Source organism: Telmatherina bonti (genome assembly GCF_933228915.1).
Source record: "Telmatherina bonti genome assembly, chromosome: 24".
Taxonomy (NCBI): Eukaryota; Metazoa; Chordata; class Actinopteri; order Atheriniformes; family Telmatherinidae; genus Telmatherina; species Telmatherina bonti.
The window spans coordinates 26,878,438-26,905,223 of NC_136633.1; the positions used below are offsets into that span (position 1 = coordinate 26,878,438).

At 42.0% G+C, this 26,786-nt stretch overlaps 1 protein-coding gene across 1 annotated transcript in view; it reads left to right on the plus strand.

Moving 5' to 3' along the window:
* Positions 1 to 26,786, plus strand: part of LOC306773712 (interleukin-1 receptor accessory protein-like 1) — a gene marked incomplete at both ends in the record, with an annotated part of 317,198 nt that overhangs the window by 99,896 nt on the left and 190,516 nt on the right. Inside the window, 2 exons of the mRNA XM_079263606.1 lie at positions 16,956 to 17,142; positions 21,922 to 22,075. Coding sequence (XP_079119732.1) covers positions 16,956 to 17,142; positions 21,922 to 22,075 — 341 coding nt within the window. The remainder of the gene's footprint in view (positions 1 to 16,955; positions 17,143 to 21,921; positions 22,076 to 26,786) is intronic.

The following is a 26,786-nucleotide window of genomic DNA, read 5'->3' on the forward strand; positions in this document are numbered from 1 at the left end:
CTTCCATGATTTATGATTTTTATGACAGCCTCATGATAGCTCACAATGGCTTTGCCACTCTTCAAAGCCATCTTGGTTGTTTTCGGAGCACTTGAAAGCCTTTGCAGACATCGGTAGCCAAGCACTTCGAGGGAATATCAACATAAATTGTTACTTTGAGGTAATATCTCCATAAAAATGCAGGATCCACTGAAACATAGACCTTCATGTGGTTCTGTGTAAAGAATCAGGACTGTCTGAGTTTCTTCAGTTTGATACTTTTGTCTGTAAAACATTTTTATTACAATCCCAGCAATCCTTGCTAAGATTGGGGTGCTTTTGGTGGAGAAATGTGCAGTCGCTGTGGCGACAGAAGAAAAAACAAACATTACTAGCTTAAGAGGTTCCCAGAGGGATGATGGCAGAACACAGGCGTCAGTTATTCTCCGTGTGCAGGTGGGGATTTTTTCTAAACTGTGTGACATGGATTTGCCAAGCAGCTTCATTCACCAGTCGGGTTATTGATGATGCTCCCCTGTATTCAGTATTCTTTGCACCTGTATGGAGAGAGAGAGCGCTCTGTCAACACTATTTGGACAGCCTGCTGGTTGGCTCTGTGTGGTTTAGTTGAGGCTGTTTCCCCAACAGCCATTGTCTGATGATGTATGGGCTGCTGTTTGGGCTCAGGCCACCTTTCACACTGCGCTTTATTCAGCTTTGTGATGTGGCCGTGTGAACTTTGCCAGGTATTCACTGTGGACGTCTGATGCTACAATGGCAATGTCAGAAAAGAATGTGGACCTGAAACCACTCTGGTGCAATGGGGCCGGCTTGCACTACACTTTCAGCAAAGGATGAAATGCATTCTGACTATTGTTAAATCCTATACTGATTATACGTCTTTAATTTGTGTCTTTACTGATATCTATTCAGTATTTGTTTCCCTGAAGCTTTGTGGTTATTTTTTTGTGCATCTCACTCGAGTCCCATTAGCTGGTGCACAGCTACGCTAAGACCAAGGTTTTACCATACAATTAGTTAATGGTTTGGATTTATAATAATAAAAAAAAAAAAATATTTCACTTAGCAACAGCATCTTTTCACTGAACATGTGAAGTCTTGTATGTAATCCCATCAAATAGCACTTAGCATGAAAGCCAAGGTTACTTTGAGCAGCGGTATTGTAGTGTGTTCGTTTGGATCCATTTCTTTACAAGTTTCATCCACATTTGCTGATAATTAGCTTGTTTTGGATAAGTAATGTGATTTTATATCATTAATGACAAGCAGCTACACCTATTAGCTGAAGTAGTTGACATATGGAAAGACTAGGACCAGGAAACACCTAGAAAATTGTTCTGCTTCTGAAAATCTTTCACTAGTTTTCAGAATTTCTAAACATATTTTTTTCCTAAAGAAGCATGCATGTTCAGACAAGTGGTCTTACCACCATCTATACTCATTTAATACATACTGGTTATCTTTGGATAAACTAAAACACTGGTTTGAGCCACTGTGCATGAACTGTGGTCCTTTGGTTTCATTGCATTCCCTTTGTGCTACTTCTGATTGAACATTCATCCCAGACTAAATTCCTTTTGATTAAACTTGGATCAAATTACTTCAGGGACCTAAAGGAAGGTTTGGAGGACCCTTGGCTTAAATCAGCTGTCACATCTGCATGGAAACTGGTGAGAATCCAGCAGAAAGTCATGTGACCAGGTTCGTTAGTTTCTGCATTAACTTCCAGAATTATCTGTGATTTTATTCACTTTGTGAGATTATTTTCACATTCTGAGGCTTAAAATGCTCAAATTCCAAACTTTTCATTAAGTCAGATCCTTGGCATGGTTTTCGCATTTGTTCCCACTTTCTCTTTTCTCAGTCCACGCTGAGCTGCAGAGCCATCAAGTAAGATGCAAAACCATCGCTATCTGATAGTCGGGACGCTGACCTTCTCTTCCTCATATCTGATGGTGGTTTTTATCTGCTGGACAAATGTCAGAAATACCATTCCCCACAGCACAATCACTCTGGTTCTGCTGCCAGTTTCCTCCATTTCCTTCCCTCCCAACTGGATTGTGAACAGCAGAGCTGCAAGGGAGACATCTGCAATACCACAGCTGTCAGTCAAACCTTGGTTTAGAGCCGAGCTCACACAGCTCTGCTGAGTCCTACAGGTGAGAGAAAGATGTGGAAGTTGTGCGGCTTGGGACAGAAACTTCATTAAAATTTCATAAATCAGAAAGAACTACTTTAAATTTAGCTTGTGGCCCACATTGTGAAACATTTGATGAGGTGTTATCCCCACAGAGTCACTTTTTTTCTTTTTTACTTTAGTTCTATTAAAATGAAACATGTTCATTTGTGTGGAAAGAGTGAATGAAAAATCTGGTGATTTATGTAAAAAAGAAAAACAAACATGGTCAATCTAAAATCCTTTCCAAAAGGGGATCCGTAAGTGTGTGTGCGGGGGAGTCTTGCACTTTGGTATTAAACAAATCCATTTTTAACTACTTTTTATTGTTTGATTGGTTTATTATTATTTTTATGTGTTGAAATCATAGACTGTATATAAAAGATGGGCGGAGCCTCCGTGACGTCACCCGCAGGTTTCTGAAGAGCTGAACTGAAGCTCGGTGGGCGGTTCCTACCATCACCATCTTGACAGGGGCATGCGTGTCGTCTCACCCGGAAAATACAAATATGGACAAAGAGGTGGAGCTGAGAGGGGGGCTGTGAGCGTCATGGTGGATGATTGACATCGAGCGAAGTCCGAGCTTTCTGTAGCTAAGAGCTAACCGAGCTAACCCGGAGATAACAGGAGCTAACCAGCTAACGGAGGTAAGCGGGCTAAAGCTAAGTCACGTTGTTAACCGGCTAAAAACCGCGGTTGTTCTACGATCTTCTTACTTGAAGCGGGAGATCGGGTACCTGTCAATCAAAAGGACACGCCCCTAAATATGCCGAACATTGAGATTAAATTACTTTTAAACTGGCGAGTTAGAAAAAAATTCACTCCCCCCACAGTTGTCATGAAGGTAAACCTGACCTATTAAACCTGAAATGGATTTATGAACCAGGCTGTAAACATGTTTATTTCTGCTGTAAACATGTTTATTTCTGCTGTGAACATGTTTATTTCTGCTGTAAACATGTTTATTTCTGCTGTAAACATGTTTATTTCTGCTGTGAACATGTTTATTTCTGCTGTAAACATGTTTATTTCTGCTGTGAAGTTGGTCTTTTTAACATGGGAGTCTATGGGGATTCACTCTGTTTTGCAGCCCCTAGTGGATGAAGGAGGAACTGCAGTTTTATGCACTTACGCATCGGCTTCACTTTTTACCGCCGGAGGCTCCGTCCATCTTTCTTATACAGTCTATGGTTGAAAGGCACTTTTGTAGGTTTAGAAAGCAGTTTGATGTCTTTGTTTTAAAGCAGCACTGTCTGCGAAGAATAAAATCGTTAAATTTGTTTATCCAATTAAAACTGGACTTTAAAACAACTGTAAACATTTTAGTTGTGCCAAATTACCTTGAATCAGGATCTGTTCACTCTCCTTGTGTGGTCCACTTTAACCAGACACTCTCATGCTCAGATAATGTGAAGATTTAAACTTCACCTGCAACTGGCTGGTACAGTCCAAACATCTTCAGCAGATCCACCTCCTGACTGTGATTATCAGACACTGAGGAAATCAGGAACATTAAACTTCAAACTATACACCCAGAAGGCTACATGTAAAGTAAATAAATCTTTAACTGATACAGCTGATCTAGTAGTGAAAGTAAACACATGTTTTGGTTTACAACTAAATGGATCAACCAGGAAAAAATCCAATAAGGAGCTGCATACTGGGGGGAATCCTGCAATGGCCGATGCAAAGTCTCTGTTCGTAGTCAGAAACTAAACAGGCCCTGAATTAATGGAGATGTTTCATCACTGCTGCTATGCTCTAATCGGAGGAGATCTTGAAATCTAAACAAGAATCAGGAGTTTTTCACCTCAGATAAAGCTGAACCCACACTTGTATTTGTCCAAGGCATGGTTTGTTTCCGAGAAGAGGACAAGAGGAGGTGATGCAGAAGGTCAGGAAAGCTAAGAGTGTCTAGCTTTTCACCGCTTGCAGGGAATATTTCCTACTTGAATCCAAATAAATAGCTTAGTTTTTCCAAATCTTAGGCAGAAAACAGCCTCACTCTAAAAGGCGGTATCTTTTCACCAATACAACTCCCATCCCTCAGTGCAGGACCCCAGCGATGCTGGTGCGAGGTGCTGAGTTTGTGTTTTGCATAGCAGCAGAGCTGCAACAGGGCCTGGAGACCAATGAATAAGTAGTACAAGGAAAATACAATGGAGATAAATTGTTTATGCTTGTTCTGAAATCAAGTTGTGAGCATAAAGAGGAGTTGTGAGTTTTATGGAATCGAAAACGAGATCCCTGAAGGCATCGACTGGAAAATGACTGAGTAATGCATTAGCACACAGGATGTGCTATTGTCACTTTGAGTCATGCAACTCCAGGGAAAGCTGGGAAGAATCATCAGACTTGTTGGAGAATCATTTCTCAGAGGGATTTTTGGTTGTGGATGAGATTATTCCTTGTGGAATAAACAATGTTTTCTTGGTTCTTGTAGGTGTGTCATGGTATTTCCAGGATATGCTGCTGCAAGAAAACGATGAATCTGTTTCTAAAGCTGGGATGTCTTTACATTTTACACATGGCAACGATAACATGATGATGAATATATTCTAGAAAATAAACCTTGTTTCACATAAACATTATTATTTTGGAGTACAATATGGTTATTAGACCATTAGACCACAATACATTTACAACTAGTCATATTAAACCCCTCAATTTTACACATATTTTCATTGTTTTGTCACCAGCTGCTGTAGAAGCCCCAACATGCTAGTGAATATGATGTGATTAATAATAATATTTTTAAAAATGATATAAAAAGTATTGTTGTTGACATGAAATACAACATAAGACTCCTAGCTTAATGTGTACATTAAAAGTTGTGTTTTTAGGAATGATTCCATGTTTTAGTTTTTCCCCACTGGGATTTATAACCTCTTGTCACACAGAGCAAATTTCTGACTGCTAAATGTTAAGACTGCGTAAATACTTAACAGTATTGTTCTCCATGGAAAGGGGGTCCTGCATAAAAGGTTTGAGAACCACTGGAATAATTTAAGCCCACATGTGAGTTAAAAGCATTTAAAAGTGTAGTTTTACTATAATTAAATTTGCAACTTGTTTAGTTTCCTTCAGACATTTAATTAGATATATTAGTCTCATTTTTATATGCCAGGAATTTAGTTCCTCATGTATAATGGCATGAGGAACTAAACTATTTCATCAGTGAAATGGCAAAGTTGGATTCAATTTTAGGGATTTGGTTGTTGTCCTTTGTATGCGGATACGGATGCTTAATGTACGACATTTTAACAGCACGGCGAAGGTTAAAGTATACACAGAGTTATGAGCTGCTCCCGGTGCAGTGATGAAGGCAAGGCGGTGAGAAAAAGGGGCATGATGGAGGAAACGGGGACATGGAGGAACCATACGCTGAGAGAAAGGTGGCTGGTAGCTGAAGATGGACTCTGTTGTTCCAGCATGGCAGACAGGTGCTACATTCTGAGACAGGGGCTAAGTAGGAGCAAGCTGGCCTGCAGTCAGATTCCGGCAGTCCGGGTGCTTCATCATCCTGGGCTTGGTGGAAGAGTTGACAGGTGAGTTATGAGCAGGCGCCACAGGTAGGAACCCCAGTCTTCCCACTGCTCACTATGACCTTCGCTCTGGCCATAAATAATGCAGGGACTATAAAACACTGATTGAGGATAACTTGGCTGGTTCCATCTTGGTCTGGAATAATCTTGATGTTATGTGGGACGGCGTTGGACGACCACAGGAGGGCTGACACGTTTGACGCCGCTTCATGGTTGACGCTGCACGTGACTACAGCTGGATCCTGATCCTGAAACGGTACCATGGTCAATCTGAGCAGTTTAAATGTGTATCTGTGATGGTCTAAGCCACAGTCTGCCGTTGACTTTCTCCTGCTGCTCTGAAAGCATCGCTACATCTGTCAAACGCAATCGCACCACGTTCCATTAACTTTGGAGTGTGTACATCTACTCATTACATCCTGATGTGGGCTCTGTTCATATTTCATGTTGATCAGATAGCTTAAGTATTTTGAGTCATTTTACTCATTATTTGAAGCATTTGCCTCCACAACGGCCAGAACAAGAGTGTAGACATGGAGAATATGACATGCAGACATTGAAACGTTGTTATTAATGCTGAGATTTCTGAGTGAAATGACCAGGAATTATGATGGAGGCTGCCAAATCCTGCCTCCATTGATTTTTATCTCACGTCAAATATAGTTTTTCAGCTCGCTTGTTTGTTGGTTTTTCTGCACTTAAATCAATCTAACAGTTCAAGAAAACAACCTTTAAATTATTTTGCTGGGAACCTGACTTGTATTGCAACTTGTTTTGGATATATTGGTACTCACAATGTCTTACTTCACCACAAACCACTTTACCTTCCTTATCTAACCCCATTAAGCCAAAACGCAGGGGGAATCTAAGTCCCATCTTCCACATCCTGCAACTTTTAGATGCAAACTTTGTCCAGCAGACCCGACTCAAACAGCTGAATTCCCTCTTCTGCATCTCACTCAGCTCTGCAGAGGCCTGCTGATGAGCCATTCATTTGATTCAGGTGTGTTGGAGAAGGGATGCATCTAAAAGTTGCAGGATGGTAGATCTGGAGGACTGAACTTGGGCACCCCAAGCCAAACGTATCATATTTGAGACATTTGTTCACACCAGACGCATTTTGAGCATAAAAAATGCTCAAAATGCTGAACGCTTGCCGCTGGTCACCAAACTGTCACTTTTGTGTTTGACGCTCCCGCCACGTTTGCCGCTTGTCGGGAGCGAGCGGCAAACATTGCGGAAAAGAGAGGGGGGAAAAGGCGGAGCTTTCCCTTCGCGGCATGGCTTCATTAATAAACAAAGCTAGAGAACATTGTTGTAGGGCGTCTCAGCCCCGTTTCTGGGTTTACCAGATAAATCGTAGGCATTCTGAGTTTGGTGAGTTTCATCATTTATTCCAGGAGCTGCGTGCCGATGAAGTTCGCTTCCAGCGCTATTTTCGTCTCACCCCGGCCCAGTTTGACAACCTGCTGAGCCGAATTATATAAGATAAGATAAACTTTATTTATATTTCGTTTTTCATTCATAGACACAAGGTCACAAAGTGCTTCAAAACAATAAAACATAAAAAACCTGCAACATGTGGAAAAAAAAAAAATCTATAAATTGCTCCGATTGGTTGACGCTCTGTGTCAAGCGGCAAAAGTTCGGATTTTCCATCTCTGCCGTTTGCGGCACATTCCGTGCGTAACATGCGTCAACCTTATAAAACTTTTTAAAATTTCTGCGCGTCGCGCCGTGGAGGCAAATGCTGAAAACACCGTGAGAAAGCTTGACGCCTCCTTGACGTCACATCGACTTTCCACGTAAACTTGATGCTCTTGTCTCTCAAAACACGTCAGGTATGAACAGATACCAGGATGTAGAAGACTATACTATCATAATTTGACATATCACATGGTAATAAAAGGTAAATACCAATGTACTGTTGCACTCAATGTGACTCTTGTCCTTTATTGAGATTCACAGCCAGCTAAACTCTCCCATGCACTCCATCCTCCAAGAAACAGACAAGTGTTGTAGTTGAACTGGATTTAATACATGGACGTGTGAAACTGAAATACACAAATGGAAAAATGCAATTTAGCATATTAGGGCTACCAAGACACATCACAATATAAACATGGAAACTAATTTGCAGCAGCAAGCATATAATCAAATAATAGTACAACATAATCAACAAAACTACTTTGTAATAATGTAGACAACATGCAGACTTGCTCATGTTGCCACTTAAAGGGCTGAACACAAACAGGTGGCTTGAGATGAACTTTCAGCTTAGTAAACACACCATTCTCCTGACAAATAGAGAAAACAGGAAGTTCCTATTACCCCACTTCCTTACAACTCACCATTGGCCCGGACTGTCACATGGAGAAAGCAGTACAAAAAGAACATTTATGACAATGCCTCTAGGGGGCATTGTCATAAACTGTTTCAATACAACCAACCCTCAAAAAAAATTTTTTTCTTTCTTTTTTTTGCAACATTTTGTGAAAGGGTCAAATAAAGACGATATGTTAAAAAAAAAAAAAAGACTTTTACCTTTCTTACCATTTTTTTTCATGGTCTCTTTAAAGGATTAGGACAATCATGTTGCTTTGTCGTATAAGCAAGTACTCAAATGTTAGTACTTGTACTTGGTTTGACAGATGGTACCAGCGGCATATTTACATTCATCCATAGGCACATCCACATAAACTGTAAAGTAAAATGTAAAGATAAAAAAGAAAATTGCTCCATGGCCTACCATTGTGCATCCAGACATTTTGCTGTAAAGACAGACGATGACACAAAGCTACACCTTAGCTTTTCCACTGCTACTTTGCTGAAAATATGACTTTTTTTGCCCCCTTGTTCTTCTTATCCTCCACCTGTTTAACCGCTTTCTATTTAAAATGCTTAAAGTAATGTTACTGTACAGCACTGACCAGATTTCTAAATGAAATCCCCAAAGGATTAATATCTATGATGGGTTCATTTCCGTCCCCGCTAACGTCATTGTCATGAGGTAACCTTTAGCCCACCGGCCCCGCGACATCTGCTTCACACCAGGACTCTGCTCACAGAACACTGTTACTTGAAAGTCAGCTGAAATAATTAATCTGTAATTATTTCATCACCCAATTTCTATTGGGGAGGAGTTAGTTTAATTAAGAGATTCATTAAGTTAGTTCATTAATTTCCCCACAGGTGCCCTGGTCTCTCAGGAGGGTTTTAAATCAGTTCTGCAGCTTATTATTGGAACCAGATAAAACACTGAAGCGGCGACGAGTTAAAGGTTTCCATTCGGTTTCATCTTCGGGATTTATTGCCTGTAAATATATTAACGTAGATAATAAGGATTTATCTGGAATATCAATTCATACATGAAATATTTAGTTTGTATTCATGCAAAGTCTCACAAGTGGAGAGTAAACAGTGGTGTTTTCCACAACATGCCATTCAAAATCCGCCGCTAAAGTCCTTACTGACCATTGCAGATAATTTCACTCTGTTTGCTGCATATTGCATCTCAAATCCTCTGCCTGCCCTCCAGCTGTATTCCATAGCTGTCAGCCTGACAGCTCAGTGTGTTGATGTATGCAGGATGTCATCTATCATTGCCACGACACTGCATATCTGCTTCAGTGTGACACATCGGACTGACACGCTCACCTATTAATGCTACGTTGTCACCTAGCTTGTTATCATTGTAACTTTGGCACGCAGAATTTCACAAACACTCAGCATATGGCCTGCAATTAAATCTCAGGAGTTTCCTCCAGTTGAAGATTTTTTTTTTTTTTTGGGGGGGCTTGTTCTTTTTCTGTAAGTTTCCGGGATATTACTGCGTCCATGCCGAGTGGATCGTCAAAAGATCACCTGACTCTTCAGGCTCAAAAGGCGTCATGATGGATGTGAAATGTTGGAAAGACACCGTAGGACAAAGTGTTGGCTCACACAATCGATCACTCATGCGGAGCAGATGACACCGTTCTGTCTCTCCATCTCTCTCTCTCCCAGCCGGCGAGTTTATCAGCACTGCCCAGAATACTTAACGGAGAAGAGAGAGCGCACCCGTGGGATCTCATTTGCACAGGTGTCCATCTGGTAGAAGTTGTCTGGGGTAATCTCCACATCATGTCACATTTGCATTGGGGCTTCATGAAAACGGCGCTCTCATTGTGAGAGGAGTGTGTAGAGCTGGCCGGTTGGAAGGGCGAGGGAGTGTTAAGCTGATACCGTAGCCAAGACCAGTGTGTGTCGCGCTAATCCACCAGGCAGCTAATACTTTGCAATTATATGAGGATTTAACTTGTTTGTAATTGTTTGTTGGTTTAGCTCAATTTGTATAACCAGCTTTAGTTAGAAAATTAGCAGTGAGATTTTCCTAAACGCTGCTGATTTGTTTGGTCTTTAAACCAGGAGGGATTCGCTGCAGTCAGCCTGGAGGACTTGTCAACTGTGACAGCCAAAGAAAAGGTGCTTCTGCTGAATTTATTGATGATAAAGAAGCCTTTCTTCTGTTCTAATCCTTCACACAGCACAACAGTCACAGTGAATCAATATGTTAATTGATTCCCATGTTCTGTTAAGAATTACCCAGGTCCAATCAAAAACTCCATCCAGGGCAGGACGAAGTCTGATCGGGATGCTCAGCCTGGACTGGGTTTGGGTTTTAATGAGTCTTCTTCAAACAAAGCACGCAGATAACAGATGAACCATCTGAAATGACTGGAAGCTTTAACATTTCCATAGCTGCGTTATTTCTGTATGATTAAAAAAAACAGAAATGGAGGTTCAGTGATGCAAAAATCAAGAAACTTGTCAAATCTAGCAAGTAACATCAGACAAACAGATTTTTTTAATCATATTTGAGCTCAAATGGGCAAATTTTATCATTTAATTTCATTTAAGTTAATTTAAATTGAAATGAATTGAAATGAATTGTTGACTCCCTATGAACTTGCTTGTGAAGACTAAAGCCTACTTCGTATCAGTTTGTTTGTCTACACGTCGTCATCATATCTCATTAAAAATATTAAGAAGATTGAAAAGGATTCAGGAGGATTGACTCCTGGTGGAAATGCAGTTTCAGCAGTTTTCCTGGGGTATTGAGTGGGTTCTAAGTCATTCCACATCTGGCTCTAGAGCATCACTGGGAAAGTGCTTCAGACTAAGACCATCAGTTCAAAAGAAATGGAATAACTTAATATGCTAATTGCTTCCTATTCATTATTAAACTGAGATGAATCCTTACCAAAGAACATGGAAATTAGTCTGATAAACACTTCGTTAGGTCAAATGAAAGGAACTAAGTTGAGTTTACATGGTGTGAAGCCCAAACCGGTCACAGCCAATGAGCACGGCAGAGAGGGGTGTGTATGGAAGTGGAGCGTAATGGTTTTAAAACATGATCAAACAGGACATGTATGAATGATATCGTAAATGACTGTGGTCTATGGTAGTACTGCAAAGGATTGTTTATTTCCAGCAGAGGACAATCCAAATTGCACAGGTTGTTGTAAAACTCCAATGTCGGGTGGCGAAGGGGTGGAGCTTATCCCAACAGCTAACCAGGCGAGAAGCAAGACACACCCTGAATGGACGACCAGTCCATCGTGGGTCTAGACCACGGGTCTCAATTTCAAATATACAGAGGGACAAAATTTAAAATTGGACATGATCGCAGGCTAATGTGGCTATTTATTGGAAAAATCTTCCAGATATGACAATCTACCCCATAGATTGGTGTAAAACTCCCATGTGCTTTCAGCTACTGTGTTTCTGTTCAGGTTCTCCTGTGTTCTCTGGGTACACGAGCTCACAAACTTTAATCATGCACTTTTTCCCAAACCTTTCCTCATTATAGGCCTTATTACACCATCCCTGCTGCAGTAGCTGGACGTTGCTATGGTTACTGGCTACAGAGGAGAGCGTCCTGTCCTAACTGATGCACCAAACCTCGACCAGAGCATTCTTGGGGTTGGTGATATTGGCAGTACATGTGCAGTATAGTTCCAGTGGACCAAAAATAATCCCACTGTAGGCCAGAGTTCGCCACCTCTTGCCTAGACCACTGTTTCTCAAATGGGAGTACGCGTACACCTGGGGGTACTTAAGGCATTCTAGGGGGTATGTGAATTGTTTTGAAAACAAATATTTGTTTTCTTTAAAACATCCTGAAACAAAATATCAATAGGATATATAAATATTTAATATATTTTATCAAATGTAGGTGTACATTATAAACTGAATTTACATTTAGATTTACACCATTTCATCCCTCCCAAAACCTCACATTCTGATGTGAATTGAACCCCATCCGTTATAAGGCAAAGCATATCCGTCAGTCACTGTCGCCTTGACAACACAAACCACGGAGTCCTGGTTGAAGCGTCGTAGAGATTTCCGTTGTTTTGCACGGTTAAAAGTTTTATAAACCAAACACAAACGACAAAGTGTTGTATTTCAAGATTTGTTTAACCAAATATAATTTGCAGTGGGGTGGGGGTACTTGACAGAAAAAATAAAAAATCTTACTAGGGGTAATGTGTTGCACAAAGGTTGAGAACCGCTGGTAGAGACAACCAAACAGTTTATATTGTGATCAAAATAAAAACTGACCAGTACTGAAAATATCCTCTTTGCCATTCCATCCAGCCTGATATGTGACCTCCAGTGGTCATGAAAACTGAACTCTACAGAACATGTTCATGATGGTGACAGTTTCTGCCCTTGATCTGTTTCTGACTTTGTAGTTGGTCATTTCACTCCAATAAAGCTGGTTCGGTTGTGATATGTTCACATGAAACCATTGCAACCTACAAAATGACTTCTATGACTATGATGGAGGCATTGTAAAAAGAAGTTTGGCTCAATTCATGAAAATGTTCTTATTCTGTTGAAGTAAATATTTATGTGTAAACCAAACCTAAATGGGGAAAACGGGCTTTATTGTCGTGTTGCTGACAGAACACATTCTGGTCTATATTTAGCATCTAACAAAGATAAGTTGTTGAGGGTGGCTGACTCCTCCGTCCAACCAGACATCTTTCACCCTTCAGTCATATTTATACTCTCTTTACAAACATAAGGGTTATACTCATAAAACTGTTCCTGCTACTGCTTATGGACAATATGTCCACTAGAGGACAGTATCGATCAGTTTACTTTCGAGTTCAAAAACAAGTTTCGGTAGCTACAGATCATAATTAATTCTCAGACACAGAATATGTGGTTGCACGTGAGCTGTACTATGCAAGCAGGGCTCTAAATTAACATTTTCCAAACCGCTTATTCCAATTCAGGGTCGCGGGGAAGCTGGAGCCTATCCCAGCTGGCTTTGGGCGACAGGCAGGGTACACCCTGGACAGCTCGCCAGTCCATCGCAGGGCCACACAGAGAGACAAACAACCACACTCATGCTCACACTCACTCCTAGGGGCAATTTAGATTGACCAATTAACCTATCAGGCATGTGTTCGGATGGTGGGAGGAAGCCGGAGTACCTGGAGAGAACCCACGCATACACGGGGAGAACATGCAAATTCACCGTGCAGCCCACTAAATCAACATCTCAAATGGAAATTTACATTAAATTTGGCAAGGATAAAGAGAAAATTACTTGACATTTTGTCAAGTAATAAGTTAACACCTTTGAAGTGATTTAGAAGAGCCGATTCCTGTTCAGGAGAGCTGAAACTTCAGGCACCACAGCTCAGTAGGCAGCGGGTGGGGCTTAAGCCTTTTACATACTCTGCAAGACGCAAGAACCTTTTCCTGTTCCTCGAGACGAGAACAAAAGGATGTCAATTTGTTCTCTCTGGCATGATTGAGGACAGCTTGCAGCTTCTTCTCAATGCATTTTCTTCTCCTTGGGGGTCTGAGAAGTATTGTGTGGTTAGTTGTACATTTGAAATTGGTGCAGTTAACATGGAAAAGCTATTCATCCATCCGTCTTCTGCCACTTATCCGGGGTTGGGTCTCGGGGCCCAGGCATAAGCAGTGAAGCCCAGACTCATTTGCCAACTCTGCGGGGGGGATCCCGAGGCGTTCCCAGGCCAGCCGAGAGATATAATCCCTCCAGCGTGTCCTGGGTCTTCCCCGGGGTCTCCTCCCAGAGGGACGTGCCTGGAACACCTCACCAGGGAGGTCCAGGAGGCATCCTGACCAGATGCCCGAGCCACCTCAACTGGTTCCTCTCGATGCGGAGGAGCAGCGGCTCTACTCTGATCTCCTCCCGGATGACCGAGCTCCTCACCATATCTCTAAGGGAGAGCCCGGCCACCCTGCGGAGGAAACCCATTTCAGCCGCCTGTATACGAGATCTCCTTCTTTCGGTCACGGCCCACAGCTCATGACCATAGGTGAGGGTAGGAACGTAGATCGACTGATAAATCAAGAGCTTCGCCTTCTGGCTCAGCTCCTTCTTCACCACGACAGACCGGCGCAGAGTCCGCATTACTGCAGACGCCGCACCGATCCGTCTGTCGATCTCGCGCTCCATCCTTCCCTCACTCGTGAACAAGACCCCAAGATATTTAAACTCCTCCACTTGAGGCAGGACCTGACTCCCGACCCGGAGAGGTCGGAAGAGAGGAAAAAAGGAAATGGAGAAGCATGAAAGGGAAAGTTGCTGCTTCCACATATTTGCTGATGAAGGTTAAACAAATAGTTTTACTCAACTGCTGATCGATGTGGTGAGAAAACACAAACAAATTTACATTTGGCATTTAAAGACACTGTTCAAAAAAATAAAGGGAACACTAAAGTAACGTGTTGTAGATCTGAATGAATGAAATATTTTTATTAAATACTTTGTTCTTTCCATAGTTAAATGTGCTGACAACAAAATTACACAAAAATGATCAATGAAAATCAAATGTATCATCCCATGGAGGTCTGGATGTGGAGTTATACTCCAAATGAAAGTGGAAAAACACTCTACAGGCTGATCCAACTTCGATGTAATTTCCTTTAAACAAGTCAGAATGAGGCTCAGTAGTGTGTGTGGCCTCCGTGTGCCTGTATGACCTCCCTACAACGCCTGGGCATGCTCCTGATGAGGCGGCGGATGTTCTCCTGAGGGATCTCCTCCCAGACCTGGACTAAAGCATCCGCCAACTCCTGGACAGTCTGTGGTGCAACTTGGCGTTGGTGGATGGAGCGAGACATGATGTCCCAGATGTGCTCAGCTGGATTCAGGTCTGGGGAACGGGCGGGCCGGTCCATAACATCAATGCCTTCATGTTGCAGGAACTGCTGACACACTCCAGCCACATGAGGTCTAGCATTGTCTTGCATTAGGAGGAACCCAGGGCCAACCGCACCAGCATATGGTCCCACAAGGGGTCTGAGGATCTCATCTTGGTACCTAATGGCAGTCAGGCTACCTCTGGCGAGCACATGGAGGGCTGTGCGGCCCTCCAAAGAAATGCCACCCCACACCATTACTGACCCACTGCCGGTCCTGCTGGAGGATGTTGCAGGCAATGTTCTCCACGGCGTCTCCAGACTCTGTCACGTCTGTCACATGTGCTCAGTGTGAACCTGCTTCCATCTGTGAAGAGCACAGGGCGCCAGTGGAGAATTTACCAATCTTGGTGTTCTCTGGCAAATGCCAAACGTCCTGCAGGGTGTTGGACTGTAAGCACAACCCCCACCTGTGGACGTCGGGCCCTCATACCACCCTCATGGAGTCTGTTTCTGACTGTTTGAACAGACCCATGCACATTCATGGCCTGCTGAAGCTCATTCTGCAGGGCTCTGGCAGTGCTCCTCCTGTTCCTCCTTGCATTCAGAAGGAGGTAGCGGTCCTGCTGCTGGGTTGTTGTCCTCCCACGGCCTCCTCCACGTCTCCTGATGTACTGGCCTGTCTCCTGGTAGCGCCTCCATGCTCTGGACACTACGCTGACAGACACAGCAAACCTTCTTCCCACAGCTGGCATTGATCTCTCATCCTGGATGAGCTGCACTACCTGAGCCACTTGTGTGGGTTGTAGACTCCGTCTCATGCTGCCACTAGAGTGAAAGCACCGCCAGCGTTCAAAAGAGACCAAAACATCAGCCAGAAAGCATCGGAACTGAGAAGTGGTCTGTGGTCACCACCTGCAGAACCACTCCTTTTTTGGGTGTGTCTTGCCAATTGCCGACAATTTCCACCTGTTGTCTATTCCATTTGCACAACAGCATGTGGAATTGATTGCCAGTCAGTGTTGCCTCCTAAATGGACAATTCCATTTCACGGAAGTGTGGTTGACTTGAAGTTACATTGTGTTGTTGAAGTGTTCCCATTATTTTTTTGAGCAGTGGATATTACCATGTCAGGAAACAGTGACAAAATAAGCTAAAATCAAAAGAGAAGCAGCATCTGACTGCTTGTTTTTCAAACTCCGACAAAACTTCAGACAATTTTTAAGTTTTATTTATTTATTTATTTTCCTAAGACTTGGTTGATGGCTGTTCCAATGTGAAGGCTGAATTTCCCTTGGAGGTCTTGAATTTGTAAGACATGGAAATTAGCTATTTTACATAAATCTACAACCCAGCAATTCTACAATTAATGTAAAGTGAAACAGTATTGAATCAGTTCACTTTAGAATGACTTTACAGGACTGTTGTCTCCTCAGATGTATAACCAAAACATTAAACAGTGAAAATAAACGTGACCCGAATACTCAGCAATATGTCTGGACCCAGGCAAGCATGCAGTCTCCAAACATTACAAGTAATCTTGGATTTTATGCTCCCTCTACCTTGTGTTATAAATTCACATCTTTATGTAGATGACCTGAACAGTTATGGTTCATCAATTGTTGAAAGTAATTTTCTGCTACCGTTCCTGTCAATATATCTGCCTACCACATGATAACAAAAGGCTCAATTAATCTTCAAGAACTGTTGACATTCAGAGTTGTCCCCTATAGTAGAAACCGCATCGCCAGCCTTTGATCCGTACGCACATATGGTATTAATTTATACATACAGACTCATAGTTTAACATGAATTATTAAGGGAACTTGCTTCATTATGCATTGCAGGTAGTTATACCTCAAAGGGGGAGGAAACAGTTTTTAATTGTCTGCATTAAATATATTAATTCACAGCAAAGAGAGTTTTTCTCTTTTAAAAAATTTACATAAATTATGAAAGAGATGAAGCTCTGGCAACTTATTGCAGCATCCAGCTAGACTTCAGTATGATGCTAAATGGTTTTTGCTGACAGATTTGTCCACATTGTCTCTTTGCAGGAACTCCACGTATTGCATGAAGGTGTCCATGTCTCTGACAGTGGCAGAAAATGACACAGACCTCTGCTACAACTCCAAAATGAGGTTCTTTGAGAAGGCTGAACTCAGCAAAAGCAAAGACATCACTTGCCCAGGCATTGAGGATTACATACAGCCAGGGGTGGAGCCTGACATTGTGTGGTACAAGGTAAGATGTGATTTCTTTTGTTATAGAATAGAAAAAACGTCTCATTATTTTGTGTCACTTGTATTTAGCTCCAGTTACTTTAGAAAAAAAGTTTTATTTCTTTGATTTATGGGACAAGAACACATTTAGTGTGAACATACACCTCTCTAGCTCCCTGTCTTTTGAACTGGACCAGTGTAACTGGCCCAGGCAGGACCATAATGTCTGACAGGCCGCTTTGACAGGCCTGCTAGATGCAGCTCAGGGACCAATTCATCAAACGTTAAGAGTTCAGGATTAAATGGCCACATTGTTTTACTCTCCCACAGAAATTAAATTAAAATAACAGGTAATGACTGTCGGCTCCTTGGACTCTGGTTATCGGTGATCGCTTTCACCAACCTGATTGAATTCTGGGAGGTTAACCGTCCGTATTCCAGCTTCTGTTGCCTCAGGTGGTCCAAAATCTGAAGCCCAGGTTAACCCCTGAACAATCCCCCCCCCCCCCCCCCCCCCCCCCCAAAATGCCAAATACGCCTGAAAAAGACATACCCAAGTTAAATTAGATGCTGTTCTTGAACTCTTTGGAGTAGGTTCAAAAGCATGGTCTCTATATAAAGATAACACTCTAAAGTTTTACCCTCCGCTTTCAGATTTATTGTAACTGTAACCAGCATAAAGTTATCAAAGTTGGAACACAAGGAAATTTCAGGTTTTTTTCCCTCGTCTGAATTTCTCTTCTACTTTGTCAACATGCTGCTCATGGAGAGATGGAGATATGGACTGGAAAATCAGATGTAGCTGTAGCATGAAGGTTAGGGGGTTAAATACTGACGTCTGTACTCCTGTATTATGGTGTAAGGATATAGAACAAGGGTAATTATACTGTTCTATTAAAGGCTGTTCTGTATAGTGTGTCCTGTGTTTACTATTGAGCATCCAGCAGTGGTGACATTCCTTCAGCAGGTGGTTCTCACCACCCAAAGGCCAGCATTGAAAAGCCCGACTGGGCAGTCGATGGTGTCAAATGAGAAGGCAACAACGTGTACCTACCTGGGAGGTAACCCAGAAGTTGGTTTTAAACTCCAGGCTTCCTTGGCCGCTTTTGACAGCCTTTTTAAAAGTATCAATATCAAGGATACGAGTACTTTATGACATGGTATCAGGCTGATACAGAATTTAGTAGAGTTGCGCTCGCCTAATTTCAGGAAAGGGTTTAAGTGAAGCTGCAGCCACTTTTTGTCAACTTGGTTGTTACTGCTGCTGTTGTCGCTCCCACCATAAAGTAGTTATCAACTGCTGCAAAGTCTCTTCTTACTCGAAGGTCATGGTAACAATTGATTAAAAAGAAAAAAAAAACAAAAAAAAAACACTTTACAGCCCAAAGCAAAGAAGCCAATGATGGTCCACTTTTCTCTTCAGTCTCGTAGGAGAATCAGTGACTTTCATGGACATTGTGTGGTTTTTTTTTAGGATACTATACTTCATCTGAAACATTTATTTATTCATTCATCATCCTAACGTCTTAGTCTGATGAAGGGTCGCTGGGAAGCTGGAGCCTATCCCAGCACTCTTGGGGTGAAAGGCAGGGAACATCCTGGACAGCTTGCCAGTCCATCACAGCATCCGAAACATTAAACAAGGAAATGTCCAGGATAATTCTGAAAATAAATGAATAAGCCATTGCATTTAATCCTAAAATAAATCTCCTATATATATGTTAAATATGCTAATTCCCTTTTATTTATGCATGGACAGTGTTACGTTTAAAAGCAATAAAAAAAAACCTGGAAATTCCACTTTCGTTCCAAATTTGTCGATCTCTTAAAATATGTGAGTTTCTTTTGTTAACTTAGCGATGCATGATTTGCAAATCATTCAGCAATGATTGTTGTTAATACGCTTATCCCCAGATGTCTCCAGTAAAGATTTGCGCAACATGGTGCTTTAGTGGCCATCTTTAAATTTTTGTCACTTCAGTATACTTCACAAAATTTGCACAACTGTGTTCACCTTCTGCTCTTTTCCGTCACATGATAGTGTGAAGTATGTATAGTATGACTCCCCAATGCTTTATTTCCCATTACAGACAGCATCCCTCAACTCTCTCAAGCAGCACAAGGTGTAATGTTTTTTTGTTACATGGCACTGATTTTAGACCAACGTTAAATGGTTTAAATTTAGTGTTGAAGATATGTCAAAGAAAATGGAAAATATTATTCTTACTGGCTAGAAGTAAAGGAATTGCACATTTCAATGCAATTAGATGACAGAAGAGAAGATTATAAATGTTTTGTAATAAGATTTTAAGAAAGAATTCAGTCTGTGTATGTAAAAGCATCAGAACGCGTGAGAATACAAAAGGAAATCTAAACAACAATGTTGGCTTCTCTCATTTCAATTCATATTGACCTTGAGGCCATGAAAAAGTGTCACAAGTGTTTGCAGCCACCTCACACACTGACTCTTTACAAATCTTCTACATCCTGTCATGAAGTAATAATTTACATAAAATACACAAGTGGCTTTGTTAATTCTGGTTTCCATTTAAATACATGTTTTCCAACTAAAAGTCCAATACACAGCTGGATAGCCTGAATAAAACTGTTGCCTCTCATTGTTTTATAGTGTAGGGCTAAAATCAGCTAACCTTAATGTCATCCCCGCCATAAAAACACAACAAATATCAGCCCGACTTCTTTTTCCCCATTCTCTTGGAAATGACTTTCTAACACAAACAGTAACCATCATTGAAATGAACAACAAAACTCTGAACTTGTTCTACACAGACATAGAAATCAGCTGTTCCAATTTCAGCGTTGGCGTTCTGCTTGAAATAACATATCAAACACTGCATGACATTGGCATATATGGAGCAAATTTCACAGATGATCTGCCTATGAATCCAAACAAACCCTCAAAAATTGGAAAATAATGAGTCACATGGAGTATTTTGACAGAGCATCTTCAATGTTCCCTATTTTCTTCCTTTTCATGCACATGCAAACACATGGATGCATTTAATTTCATCTTTACAGATGAATTTAAGAGGATTTGTATTGTGAATTTAAATGTTTAATTACGGAAAAAAGGTCACATTGAGTTATGTGCTTCATAAACAGTGGTAATACATATGTATGTGTTATATATATATATATATATATATATATATATATATATATATATATATATATATATATATATATAGTACCAGTCAAAAGTTTGGACACACCTCCTCACTCAGTGGTTTTTCTTTATTTCTTTCATTTTCTTAATTGCAAAGTACAACTAAATACATCCACACTGTGAAGGAACACATGCGGAATTATGCAGTAAAGAAAGTGGTAATAATGGTAATGATGATATGTATGTATGTATGTGTATATATATATATATATATATATATATATATATATATATATATATATATATATATAAAAAGAAAGCCTGGCTCCCAATAAAGAATCAACTTCAAGATCCTGCTCCTCACCTTCAATGCATCCATAATGTGATCCTTCCTTACCTGTCTGACCTGCTCCATATCACTACTCCCTCCTGTACCTCAGGTCCTCATCCTCCATTCATCTCACACTTTCCTCTGGTCGCTTCACCATCATGGTCAGCAGAGCCTTTAGTCGCCCTGGAACTTTCTCCCTTCAGAACATTGACTCTCTCCTATTATTCAAATCCAAACTTAAAACCCATCTGTTTAACCTGGCTGACTCTCTCTGACCCCTTTAACTATCTGCCTAACTATCTGTTTTTGTTTTTCATGTTTTTTATTCTTATGCGATCTGTTTCCTTTTCTTTTTGTAAGGTGACATCGGGTACTGAAAGGCACCTAGAAATAAAATGTATTATTATTGTTTTATATATATATATATAATATTGTTGAAAGGACAGTAAAGTCTTCAAGCTGAGAGGACAGGGTCCTTTGGATCCCTCTGGTTTGCCTGCAGCTGAGCTGGTTGTGATCTGGTCTATTGCAAGTGGGAGGAAGTTGAGAGAAGATGAGCGCCTGTCTCACTTCAAACGGTACTGGAAACCAGTTGAGTGGTGCTCATGAGGACAATACAGTTGTTTTCACAGAAAATTTTTATGATAGTAGTAGAGGTGGACTTGTCACATATCTGGTTAAAGCAGTGGTTCCCCAACTGGGGGGCGGGCCCAGGGAAGGGGTGTGTGGGAAGGCTAAATTTGTAAAAGTACTCATAGGAAATTATGATAAATCAACAAGAGAGACTTCAAGTAATAAAAATAAGAACAACCTATGATGGAGCATAGCTGTCCCTGCTTGACCAGTAATAGGAATAACCAATGGTGGGTAATAATGGGACCAGTCTTTTGCATGGTACCAAGGTATCATCTAAAATAATGAAGTCTGAAGCCAAACAAGTTACACCACCACTTCGGTACTTTTCATCCTGAACACAAAGAAAAGCCTGCAGGTTACTTTAGAAATAATCTATCCAACTATCATATATAGCAAAGTTTTTTTACTAAAGCAGCATCGTCTCATAGAAAACTTTTGCAGAGATTCCTGGTTTAAAATGTTTCACACTGAAGTAGAAGAATGGATAATAATACTGACACAGTTTTAATTATAGTTACCTACAATAGATCCACTAAAACTAAAGACACATTTCTGGGTTAAAGTATAACGCGGTAAGAGCAAACTAACGCCTGGAATAAAGTTCCTCTGGTGTTTAAAACAAAATGTTCTACTAAGTTTCTGTCATCCTGTCGACTTGGAGCGAGGTTTAACCAACCCCTGCTTTTTATTGTCTCTTGGAAAACAAGGAATGCAAGCCAAAGCAATGGAGAGAGACCATAGAGAGGAAGAGGGACACTCTGTCCATCAAGGATGTGCGGGAAGACGACATTGGGAATTACACCTGTGAACTGCATTTTGGGAACTTTGTGGTCCGGAGGACGACTGAGCTGTCAGTCACAGGTAAGGCAACATGCTCAGTTTTAACTATTATTCCCTGTTGCAGACTCAAGTTTTGTTTGGTTTTTTTGGGGGGTTTCCACCTCCCCTCCAAGGGCAAATAACGAAGATATAGCCATTTTTTATTACTTTACAAATCTGAGACCATGGTCCTCAGCCGGAATAGGGTGGATTGCCCTCTCCGGGTCGGGAGTCAGGTCCTGCCTCAAGTGGAGGAGTTTAAATATCTCAGGGTCTTGTTCACGAGTGAGGGAAGGATGGAGCGTGAGATCGACAGGTGGATCGGTGCGGCGTCTGCAGTAATGCGGGCTCTGCGCCGGTCTGTCGTGGTGAAGAAGGAGCTGAGCCAGAAGGCGAAGCTCTCGATTTACCAGTCGATCTACGTTCCTACCCTCACCTATGGTCATGAGCTGTGGGTCGTGACCGAAAGAAGGAGATCTCGTATACAGGCGGCGGAAATGAGTTTCCTCCGCAGGGTGGCCGGGCTCTCCCTTAGAGATATGGTGAGGAGCTCGGTCATCCGGGAGGAGATCAGAGTAGAGCCGCTGCTCCTCCGCATCGAGAGGAACCAGTTGAGGTGGTTAGGACATCTGGTCAGGATGCCTCCTGGACCTCCCTGGTGAGGTGTTCCAGGCACGTCCCTCTGGGAGGAGACCCCGGGGAAGACCCAGGACACGCTGGAGGGATTATATCTCTCGGCTGGCCTGGGAACGCCTCGGGATCCCCCCCGCAGAGTTGGCAAATGTGGCTGGGGAGAGGGAAGTCTGGGCTTCCCTGCTTAGGCTGCTGCCCCCGCGACCCGACCCCGGATAAGCAGCAGCAGATGGATGGATGGCCATTTTTTTCCTTTCCAGGAAAAGGGAATGTCGCTGTTTGCACACTGAAAGCAGGAAAGCAATTACTAATCCATGAACAAAAGCAGTTCCCACGCTGTTTTGGTCATTATTTCCTACATTTTGTGTCTTTTAAAACTGTAATTTATCAAAAATCTATAGTTTCCTGTTGTTGGAAGAATGAAGCTTTTGAAGCTGCTTTCCAGACCCGTTGCTGTCTCTCTGCCTTCTCGGCTGCTTTAATTGCTAAGCAGTAGGAAAATGCACAGAGCCACTTCAGCACTTTTCATGAAGGCTGCTGAAATATTTAAGCCTGAACCCAAAGCAGGTGACAGATTGCTTGTCGCTGACTCTGTCACAGCCAAGGTTGACATGGAGCATTTTGGACCCCAAATTTACAGCTTAATTATAGACGCCTCTTTCCTCAACTTCACTGTATGTGTGTGTTGTGAGTTGCGGCAATTCCAGTGTTATGTTTAAGCAAAAAGCAGCCTTTTTCTACATCTACATTTTGGATTGAGTGGCCTTTCTGAATGTTACGGCTTTTGGTGCCAGAAAGCAATGATTACCTGCTGGGTTGAACACGGCATTGCATTTCCTTTGCAGCTGCATAAATTGCTTATTTATCAGAAAGATTCACACTCTTTGGACCAAAATTGCTCCTGTGCTTTGTACAGTTTCACACGACCACAGATCCTCTTGTCTATGACTCATTTGGCCGAGCTCACCTACCCCGTGGTCTGCACAAACACAAACAAATGTCTGACGCAGGCTGTCACAAAATAGAGACAAATGAAGAGGTTCAGAATGGAGAAATGTGCGTCATCAGTGCTATCGTTGTGGCGTGACGGTCAGATGGTCGCATGCCACGCGCCTTCCGCGAGCTCTTACTTGATTACACTTCTGTGGGCCTTTTAAAGACAGACTCCGAACGCCGAGCTGACTCTTCAATCATTTCTCACCATCCTCAAAATGTCATCCGGGGGGAATAAGTCTTAATCTTTCTGTCTACTTTTGAGATGTTCAGCATTTCAAAACAGGCAGAGAGACATGATTAATGATCGGTCCATGCCAGGAGGAACAGCATTTCTGATTGTTGGAGAGAAATAACCCTTCAGCTGCTGTCTCTGTGAGTTTATTCCCACATTCAGTGGAAATGCCGGCATTAATGGTTTCTCTTTTTAACCTTAAGCAGGCAGCATTTACCATGACTCTGCATGAAGAAAAGACTTTAAACTTTCCTTCCTGCAGGAACACATGATCAAATATTAGACTGACCTCATGAATAGTTCATGAAATCATATTGCAGATGTGTTTATTTTTCTCCCACTTCTGGGGTTTTGTCCGAAGTTTCTCCATAATTTATCGGGGAAGTGACATCCTGGTGTTTTAAAAACATTTATGGATGAGTTGGAAATAAAACTGACTTTAAAGTTATTACATCATATTGTTTTTTATTCATTGAATTAAAGTCATTTTGAGGATTACTTGAGTAAAATCTGTGAGGCTTGCTTTGGATAAAATGACCCAAAAGCTTCTTCCATTGATCAACATCTCTCTCGGAGTGGATGGCTGTGGAGGCGTGACATGAACCTTGACCCCTCTACACCCGTCTCCCACAGCATCTCCTTCTTTAGAGATCTGTAGGACTCAGTAACGCTTAGCGGACTCTGTATTTTGAGCATGAGAAAGCTGCTCATAAACAGCCTGAGATGGCAGAAATGATGTGATTCTCCTCTCACTTATTAGCTCCATAAATTCTGCACTTTGCTATCTCTCCGTTCTTCCTGTGTGGGTTGTTTTAGGAGCATCTAAAACTGTTGCTGATGGGGCTTCCAGTTTCCCATTTGTGCTATTTGTGAGTCCCAAACCAAAAGAAAAATGGATATTTCCAAGTTTCAACACAAGCATGATGTTACTTTGGCTGTTAAAGGTCTGCTAAGCTCAGTGTGACTTGGGACCAAGCGGCAACCTCCTGCGGTTAAAAGTGAAGCCTATGTGGAAGTGCATAAAACTGCAGTTCCCCCTTCATCCACTAGGGGCTGCAAAACAGAGCAAATCCCCATAGACTCCCATGTTAAAAAGACCAACTTCACAGCAGAAATAAACATGTTTACAGCAGAAATAAACATGTTTACAGCCCGGTTCAAAAATCCATTTTAAGTTTAATAGGTCAGGTTTAATTTCATGACAACTGTGGGAGGAGTGAATTTTTTTCTAACTCGCCCGTTTTAAAGTAATTTAATCTCGAAGTTCAGCATATTTAGGGGCGTGTCCTTTTGATTGACAGGTACCTGATCTCCTGTTTCAAGTCAGAAGAATGTAGAACAACCGCGGTTAACAACATGACTTAGCTTTAGCCCGCTTACCTCCGTTAGCTGGTTAGCTCCTGTTATCTCCGGGTTAGCTCGGTTAGCTCTTAGCTACAGAAAACTCGACGTTCGCTCGATGTCAATCATCCACCATGATGCTCACAGCCCCCCTCTCAGCTCCACCTCTTTGCCCATATTTGCATGACGCTGCCAAGATGGCCATGGTAGGAACCGCCCACCGAGCTTCAGTTCAGCTCTTCAGAAACCTACGTGTGACATCACGGAGGCTCCGTCCATCTCTGTATATACAGTCTATGCTTGGGACTTGGTTCGAGAGGTTTGCAACATTCAGTCCTAGTGTTGCTTTCACACCTTACTGCATCACTTTAGCCTGGTTTCCATCAGACGCTCCGCTGTTCTGTGGTTTTTTCCCAACACAGCTCTCCGTTGTTTCCAGAGTGACCCAGAGGCAGGGTATATAGATGGAAGTTCCATCTACATAATTATTGGAGTGAATTATAATGAGAAAGAACACAAAAGATGAATAAAAGATGTGATTCTGAACTTGAGCTACCATGAATGCAGCGTCACCTGAAGTCGAAGCCAGGTGGAATAGAAAGGAGAAAACAAAATCTCTAACTTTTAAAAAGATAAAGGTGATACCCTTTGGGAAAAATAGGAAACATATTTGAGAGATAGGGGAAACACTTGAAGGAAGTAGTGTACCTTCTCTTTTCTCTTTTCTTTTTTCTCCCTCTGTTGTTGGGAGAGACGTGGTTTTGGTTTGTAGTAGAAGCAGAATTTGGGCGTTTTGGATAAATCACAGACGACGGTTTTTCAGGTTTGAGTGGCCGTGACTCATTGTTAAACTGGGGATAGTTTTTAATTGCAACACTTATTTATAGTTTTTTTTACTTGATATAAGTACCCCTCTTAGTTGAGTCTTGTACTGTAGCGGCAGTTGAGTCTTGTACTGTCGCGGTAGTTGAGTCTTGTACTGTCGCGGTAGTTGAGTCTTGTACTGTAGCGGTAGTTGAGTCTTGTACTGTAGCGGTAGTTGAGTCTTGTACTGTAGCGGCAGTTGAGTCTTGTACTGTAGCGGCAGTTGAGTCTTGTACTGTAGCGGCAGTTGAGTCTTGTACTGTCGCGGCAGTTGAGTCTTGTACTGTAGCGGTAGTTGAGTCTTGTACTGTAGCGGCAGTTGAGTCTTGTACTGGGAGTCTTGTACTGTAGCGGCAGTTGAGTCTTGTACTGTAGCGGCAGTTGAGTCTTGTACTGTAGCGGCAGTTGAGTCTTGTACTGTAGCGGCAGTTGAGTCTTGTACTGTAGCGGCAGTTGAGTCTTGTACTGTAGCGGCAGTTGAGTCTTGTACTGTAGCGGCAGTTGAGTCTTGTACTGTAGCGGCAGTTGAGTCTTGTACTGTAGCGGTAGTTGAGTCTTGTACTGTAGCGGTAGTTGAGTCTTGTACTGGGAGTCTTGTACTGTAGCGGTAGTTGAGTCTTGTACTGTAGCGGTAGTTGAGTCTTGTACTGTAGCGGTAGTTGAGTCTTGTACTGTAGCGGTAGTTGA